At 32.4% G+C, this 8,772-nt stretch overlaps 1 protein-coding gene across 1 annotated transcript; it reads right to left on the reverse strand.

Annotated features, from left to right (window-relative positions):
• Nucleotides 1–2,626: 2,626 nt before the first annotated feature.
• Nucleotides 2,627–6,785, reverse strand: LOC120139440 (hydroxyproline O-galactosyltransferase GALT6-like). The gene is made up of 7 exons (XM_039154651.1): nucleotides 5,836–6,785; nucleotides 5,023–5,255; nucleotides 4,651–4,941; nucleotides 4,435–4,563; nucleotides 3,831–4,004; nucleotides 3,089–3,196; nucleotides 2,627–2,995 (listed from the first exon to the last, which is right to left on the reverse strand). The coding sequence occupies exons 1-7, from the start codon at nucleotides 6,710–6,712 to the stop codon at nucleotides 2,786–2,788; spliced, it is 2,022 nt and encodes a 673-aa protein (XP_039010582.1). The 5' UTR covers nucleotides 6,713–6,785; the 3' UTR covers nucleotides 2,627–2,785.
• Nucleotides 6,786–8,772: the final 1,987 nt, after the last annotated feature.

The raw sequence follows: 8,772 nt of genomic DNA on the forward strand, positions 1-8,772 counted from the left end.
TTCTAAATAGTCCTTTGCCCTTTTACTTCAATTCAAGTCTCAAACAACTTAATTAAATTTCCATCATCTAATATCCAGCCCAATACCTTAAAATTTCATTATTACCACTTAAGTGACTAACTTCCTCGATATTTGCCATTTATTACTCAAACTTTGACAACTTCCCAAAATATTCAAATTTCACATTCTACCATCAAATTCATCACTCTAACATTAATTTCCAGCATGGTAAAACAACCATTGAATAAGTAACATCAATCTCGTAATTTTTCAAAATTATCAAATAGGTCCCCCAACTTTCACAAAATTATATATTGGTCCCAAAATTTTTCTAAGGCTTGTAGAATCTTTCCTACATCATTCCCAACCCCTACATAATTTTTTTCATAATTTTTTCACTTCCAAAATCTTAGGCTGAATGTTAAGGGGGTAGGGTTTCATGATTTCACTTGATTTCAGTTTAATTTGAGCATGAAAGCAACCTCTATTCAACATTTTAAAACCCATACAATCAAACCTCTAATTCAATTTCATCAAATCACAAACTTCCCCTAATTTAGGGTTTAGGCCAAAAATCATAATAACCTTTCAAGGTGGTTTTGATCATCAAACAAGCTTGGCAATGATTCTACAATCTCAATAACCACAAAATCCATCATCAAATCATAAAACCCTAACATGAACATAAACCCTAAATTTTGGGAACTTAGCATTCAAGCAATATTAGCATGCAGTAATGATACTAAATGATAGAGCTCTTCGAATAGAACAATTTTCTATTTCACGCTTTAATCCAAAAACCAAAGGAAATTGCTCAAAAATGAAAAATAAAATTTCTCTTACCTAGGGTTTATGGGGAGCACAGAATAGAGGTTGAAAAAGGCCTTATTTTCATGAAATTTCTAATTAATTTCATGTGCATCTGTCATTCATTTAATGGGAAATGACAATTTTATCACTAATGAAACTTGATAATTACATCCATACCAAGCCACATGTTACTTATCATCTTTCCAAAGTCAAAGATGAACAAATTATTACTCCCTTTACAACTTTGCCCATGCATTTTTCCAAAAAATGTAATCTTGTCATTTTCATCCAACGGTCCAAATTGAACATGTAAATAAATTCTCAAATCCAAATATTCATATTATTTTCCATCATTTTAAAATTTGGAAATATTAATCATAAGCTTAATTTAATGTCCTTCAAATTATCTCAAAATTCATATTCGATCTGATTTACCTAATTTTTATTGGACTTTAACACTTTCTAACTTTTAACACAATTTCCAGATCAAGAATTTAATTCCCACCAAAACATCATTCTTGGGGTGAACTATTCATTAACGGGGCCAAATACATAAATTTTAAAAATTAAACTTTTGTTCCCTAACTTTTGAAAATTATCAATTTGATCCCTAAACTTTTAAAACTTTATACTTTGGCCACTAAACATTTAAAATGTTTTAGTAACTAACCAAAATTTGGGTACTACAAAAAGACACTAATAGTGTATGCACATGTGGTCCTCACTAACACAATACTTTTCTGTTCCCTAAATTGTACACATGTAGTTCTCACTAACACAACTTATATGCAATATACGTAATAAACAAATGTAATAAACATGTGGTCCTCACTAACAGTCAACAAAGGTAATCAATATACAACTTCAAAGAAAGAAATAAATACACACTATAAAATATGCAATAAATATATGCAATAAACATTTAATGTTATTAGCCCAAGTTACTTCAGAAAATTTTGAAAAATTTTGCAACTTTGACCAAAATACTAAACACATTAAAAAAATAAAAAAATCTAAACACTTTCAACCATAATAGAATATGTAAGTTTGAAGAAATAAATAAATCAGTGACACTCACCATATGATATGCTTCCCATACCCGTCGTTCATAGCACAGGAGAACCCATGATTTTGAGCCCACACTAAGTTTTGATTTCGAACACAACCCTAGATTACCGCTTCAAAGATAAACCAAATTTCAGTTTCCAACAAAACGCTTAATACGGAGGTTATTTGTGAAAAATCCTAAATCGATCTGTCACTAACCCTAAATTGATCTTGATAACCCAGTCTTAATCCCCCAAATTTGTGTTTGAATTTGCGAAGAACTTTGGGGGGGGGGGAAAGAAAGTATTATGCTAGGTTAATTAGAGTTAAAAACATTTATCCTCTTGTTTTAACCTTTTTTCTGACTTGGAAAAAGTATTTAGAAATAATATTAAAAAATTCCTTGTCATAACGCCATCAGTGGGGGAACGATCGAGTGACCAAAAAAGCTAAATATATAAAACTAAGTGATAAAATTGAATGGATTTAAAGTACAGTGAGTGAAATAGGAAATAAAGCAAAGTACAGTGATGGTCCGTGTAATTTACCCATGATTTTGTACAGCTTAAATTAAGAAATTGTTGTATAAATTTTAAGAATAATATATTTATAAATTATTAAAAAAAACTTTTTTTACCACGGTGAAAAAAATTAGTCTTTATTGAGTCAAATTACTTCATATAATGTATACATCAAATATAAATATGTTTATTTTGCAGCTAGACAGATAAATTCAAAGGTGAAACTGAAAAACAGGGACATGAAAAAGAAAAGAAAAGAACAAAGTTGAATTAAGCAACTTGTCTGTTTTAGCAACATTGAGGAGTTGTCTGTTTTAGCAACTTGTCCCACATGCAAATCATCTGTCTTGGGGACTGGTAATGAGATGCATTTACCAAAAAAAAAAAAAAAGAGTATACATTGGATGTTATCTCATGTTACAACATTGAGGAGTTGTCTGTTTTAGCAACTTGTCCCACATGCAAATCATCTGTCTTGGGGACTGGTAATGAGCTGTATAGTAATCTTCTATGCATCCGAATTGGCAGAACTTGAGGCTGTGTACATATTCCACCTCTTTTGTTCTGTTGAATTTCTCCACCCACATCCCCATACTCACATCTTCCATCTTGAACAACTGCACATTTTCCCATTTTGAAAATTTTTCTTATCAAATATTATACTTACACCATGCAAATGAACATAACATTCGACGAATTACAAAACTTACTCTTAAATTGTGCTTTTCAAATTCGGAGACGATGAAGTGAGAGATGTCGGATGACAATATGTAGCCTGGTCCATTTGCATATGGCGGATAAGCTTCCTCCTCCCACTCCTGAATTACATCAATCACATTGACATTATTTTTATGGATCTAAATGAATAGAGCGTTTGACGAACTACTAGTGAACAATTTGTATAATGTTCGTATGTGTGTAAAACATTTTTTTATATTCATTTAATAAACAAACGAATATGAACAAAAATATATTCGGTTCATTTATGTTCACGAACAAGTTTGTTTATTGACTTGTTTATCAATTCGTTTATTGACTAATTTATATTCTTTTCTTTTCTTTTTTTTTACATTTTAAATATTGATGAAGATAGTGATTAAATTGAACATAAGATGATCCTTAGAGTTCAAACTGTTAAGCCTAAGAAACTTAAGGACTACTAGCATAATTTCACCATTTTCTTTTGGCTTGCAAATAAAAGAGAAAAAATAGTGTTAGTTGCCTAACATTAAAAGTACATGATCACGAACGTTAAATGAACATGATCGCGGACATTAAACGAACATGATTCATTATAACAAACACTAAACGAGCGAACACGAACACAACTTTATTCGTTCAAGTTCGATTCATTTACGCCCCTAATTATTGCAACCCAAATCATCATGATTCATATTATATCATGCTTCAACTAAAGAAGTGAAATAAACAATAGCAAGAAACAATGCGTACCTCGTATGTTACTGCCCATTTACCGGAGCGTAAGGGCTTGTGGTAATAGTTGATGTTTCCGATATAGAAACTGCGATCCTCATTTACTTTCTTTGCTTCATTAATCACTGCATCGACTCTCACAAATGTGTCATCGTCACACTTCATTATATACTTGGCACCCACTACACGACCCTGTTTCAAACAACCCCTATAATCAATCTCCACAAACTAAAATAACTTTCATTTCTTCCAACTTAGAAAACAAATGATAAACTAAATGTTTAGTACCTAAACTATTACTTTTGTTCCGTTTTTAAACTCAAATTTTTATTTTTATTTTCAAATTCATTCCTAACGTTTTGTTTAAGTTTCATTTTCGTACTCGTCATTAAAAGCTCGATAGTGAAGTTGACATATCACCATAAGATAATGTCATGTCATCATTGAAAAAAAAATTGCCACATCAATAGTTTTGTTAATTTTTTAAAGGCAGATACCAAATTGAAACATAAACTAGACGTTAGAAATGTTTTTTGGGAAAAAATAAAATTTGGATATCAAAACAGAACAAAAGTAATAGTTTAAGTACTAAACGTGTAGTTTACCCAAAAAAATTACTCACCCCATGTTCACAGATGGCAATAGTTTTCAACACCACAAGGTCATAGTTATCCATATATGGCACAAGGACAATATCTCCAAAGAAATCTGCTTCTCTCTTCAGTTCTACATTCACTTCATTTCTAGCATGCTATCCCAAACATGGAGATTGTGGTTAAAAACCAAAACTTGAATTGCGTAACTATGGAACCTTAAGTCTAAGATAGTCTTAACTTACCATCGCCACAAAGAAACGAGAAACTACATTTGAAGATTTAACAAGTTTATGCTGCATCCAAGACTTCCTTACGGCCATTCGCTCTACAAAATGATTGCCTGCGGAAAGTACGCCGATAAACAGATCCACAGGTCGCTCGGAAAGCGGTGAAGCCTTCCATCTGTTGGACATTTCGAGATGCCTTTGAGGAGCAAAACTAGGATGTGATGTAGGCAAAGATGCTGCAAATATAGAGTGGACATAGATGTCTCCTTTCAAAGTTAGTCCAGTGGCATCTTCAACGGTATACCCCTGTCAACAAGATCAAATCATGTAAAAAACGAAGCAAGATACAACATGATAATAATATTCAGATAGCTTCATGTAACTTACAGTCCGATATGGAAAAGATGTAATATGCCTCCCATCGGCATTAACATGGTATCCCTCCAAACCAGCACGAAGAGTCAGTACAAAAAGCTTGCCCTCTGTAAATGGGAATGGCCAGTCAACAGTCACCTTTTTTGTTCGACCTATTAACCTTTTCAACCACCATGTTGCATTAGATTCCTCAGAGCGATCATTATCGTCCCGTATCCACTTCTCACACTTGGCCTGACCATCAACTGCAGAGTAGACATTTTTCTGAGCATGAGAATCAAAGTTCAAAATAAAGAATACCATTGTCAACAATTCAAAACAGCTTATTGGAATTTTGTTGTCTTTCAAACGGTGGCAAAGCAAGGATTACAAAGGGAAGAGGAAGAAAAGATAGGGAGACCTATGCTATGGGAACTTACCAAATGAGAGAAGAAAACTTTCTTATTCTCTTTTTTCCATGGAATGCAGATGAAAAAATTCACCAAAAATAATAAAATTTGTATCCTAAAACACATGACGGATGCGGGATTTTATACCAAGGGCAAACTTATAAATGATCAAAATAAAGAAGACCACCCGCAACAATTCAAAAAAATCAACTAGAAACACACTTATATCTTAGTTAAAGTTGACTACAAACTATCAACAAGTTAATTCAAATGTTCTTATGGAAATTCAACAAAAAACTTTTGAAGACATGAAACAATCCAACTCAAATTAATATGCACCATCAATATAGTTTTCAGTAGGTCGCATACAAGAATCCGCAACGCTAATTACATCATTTTTTTCACATATTCAATAAAAAAAAGGCAGCACACTTACCAGTCTCATCATCAGCCTTGGACCTCCACCCTTCACAACGCATGGGAGTCCCCCACTGCATCCTGTAACAAGTGTTCTGCTCGATCACCGGCTTCCTACTCCAATCCCCTTTCAACCTCGGATTAAAATGAAGAATCCGCGGTGGGTCCTCCCCATCCACCGTCTTCAACCCCTGCAACTCCATCAGAAACTGCGAAACCATAACGGAATCTTCCCCATCCTTCAGCAACGCAATCCTCGGATTTGTCTCCGCGTGTGCTGCTTTTGGTTTCCCCACCACCGTTATGTGAGACCCCAAAGTAAGCCCGCAGGGAAGCACCATGACCTGCCCATGGGCCAAAAACTCCGATTCAGATAAAGAAACCGAAGGCCTACACAGTTCCGATTCATTCTTGGGTTTTTTGAGTCTGTTTACTGAGTCAATTTTGACCATCCCTGATTCGAGTTCTTCCCAGAGCTTTCTCCCAGCTTCCCAAGCAAGCTTTGCTGACTTATGGAGCTCTGACGACCCGTCTTTCGCACTTTGTTCAAAGGATTTAGCATCGAAAGACAAATTGGAAACGATCCCAGACTGATTTCTTAGTTGTTTCTGGTGTTGGAGCCGAGTGGGGGAGGACGCGTTTCTGGAAACCGAACTCAGTGGACGAGTCGGTGCCTCGTTTTCTTGAATATCGACCTCGCTGGCGAGTCTGGGAAGCCGAGTTAAGGGTTCTTGAGACAAAGTACTGAACCCCGTTCGGAAGACGAAAGGGATCTCCAGAGTAACCAAAACTAAGTACATGAAACCAACGGCGAACAGAATCTGAACGGATCGTTGTTTTGCCAAGGAAAAGAAGGTGTCGAATCTGTCTAGCTTCGACAATTTTGATTTCTTCATTTCTTAATCCCCTCTCCCAACCAAAATGGAAGAAAGATAGGAAGAAAGAAGCGATCAAATCGAGAGGCATAGACTGAGAAATGAAGAGAAAATTTATAGAATTATTCAAAAGTGTGGGAAGGAAACGCGTAAAATAGTAAGAGAGGAAGAAGTTATTATGACAAAAAAATATAGGGTAAACTATTCAAACGGACCATTTAACTATGAGATTTACGTGGTATGATTATCATACGTTCAATTTTGGTAATATGACTATATACAGTGACAGAACTTCGTGGGATTAAGGGGAGTTTTAGCCTCCATCAATTATTTTTCTAAATATTAATTAATATTAAATATATATATTAGATAAATAAATAAATAAAAAATTTATAAGACCTCTAAATTAAAAAGAATTATATTTACAAAAAATAAAAAATATTTTGACCTCCGCTATAATAAATTCCTAGTTCTGCCTCTAACCAAATAATTATTTAAGTGGTTTCAATATTAAAAATAGACGGTTGAACTGATGTGGACCTTTGATTTGCCATTAGTTAATAACAATCACATAAGTTAAATCGTCTGTTTTTAACAATAAATGACTACACTGAAACCATTTAAATAATTATGTGATCATGTTGCAAAAATTGAAAGTATGGTAGTTATATCGACACTTACCCCATAGGTAATTGGTCATTTGAGTAGTTTACCCAAACATATATAAACAATTTGATACATATAATAAATTAATTTAGAGTAAACTATATATTAATACTCTAATTATCTGAAAAATACTCTAATTATCATTTTTGTTATGTAATAGCCATCCAACATTTTTTTAAAAATCATATTTAATGTTTAGTTTTGGTTTTATTTTTATCATTTGTCGTTAAAAATTAACGATGATATTGATGTGTCAACATAAGATAATGCCATGTCATCTTTAAAAATATAAAATATCACATCAACAAATTCTCTTAAATTTTTAATGATGGTCGACAAAAATAAAAACAAAACATAATATTACATATGATTTAAAAAAAAAAGTTAGAAAACTAAAACGAAAAGAAATTGATAATTGAAGTATTAAATATAGAATTTACCCATAATTTATTTAATTTGAAGGAAGAAAAGTATAAAATATGCTACATCATGAAATTTTGAATTGAAATCAAAGGAAAAGACATGGGAAATGGGATTCTGGGAATGTCTCAGGAAAGGCGGGTTAATATACGGCTAATATATATAGTATTACCGGACACATTAAAATGTATTTAATAAATTCGGTTTAGCGGTACCTATTATGTTGACAACTAATAATGTTTTAGGTAGAAAATATGAAAAACTATTAAAAAATTTGGTAACCGGTAAACTTTGGTTATCGGTAAGTATCTATCATTTTTATAAAAGTGTCCATACTTTTAACATATCAAGTAAATTTTACCGGTTTTGTCATAATGAATCTGGTTTTGTCATATTTTTACCTGTTATATTGTAAATTATCTATCCTTTTTATAAAAGTGTACATACTTATTTCACTGTGAAAATATATTTATTATTATCTTTAGTTAATATTGTTAAATTTAAAATCTAAATAATATTTTATAAAATATCAAAACAATCAAATAATTTTTTGTGTAAATGAAATTATTAAATTAATATTGTAGGTGGAAAACATGAAACACTATTAAATAAATTGAAACATAAATTACATAACTTTAAAAGCAGTTTTAAATCCTAAAAAGTGTCGATACTTTTAAAAAATATATCGATCCAAAACGATATACCAGGTAAAAATATGATAAAACCGGTAACAAAATGATAAAACCGGTAAATTTAAAAGTGTCGATACGTTATATAAGGATCGACACTTTGTGAATTTAAAAGAGAAGCAGTTATAGCGCCTATAATGTGTCGATACTTTAAAAAAATATCGATCCACAACGATATAACAGGTAAAAATATGATAAAACCGGTATCAAAATGATAAAACCGGTAAAATGATACCGGATATATTGAAAGTGTCGATACTTTCGTAAGTACGTGTAATAAATTATCGACACTTTCAAAGAAATAGA

The sequence above is a fragment of the Hibiscus syriacus genome, unplaced genomic scaffold (genome assembly GCF_006381635.1).
Source record: "Hibiscus syriacus cultivar Baekdansim isolate YM2019G1 unplaced genomic scaffold, ASM638163v2 tig00110745_pilon, whole genome shotgun sequence".
Classification (NCBI taxonomy): Eukaryota; Viridiplantae; Streptophyta; class Magnoliopsida; order Malvales; family Malvaceae; genus Hibiscus; species Hibiscus syriacus.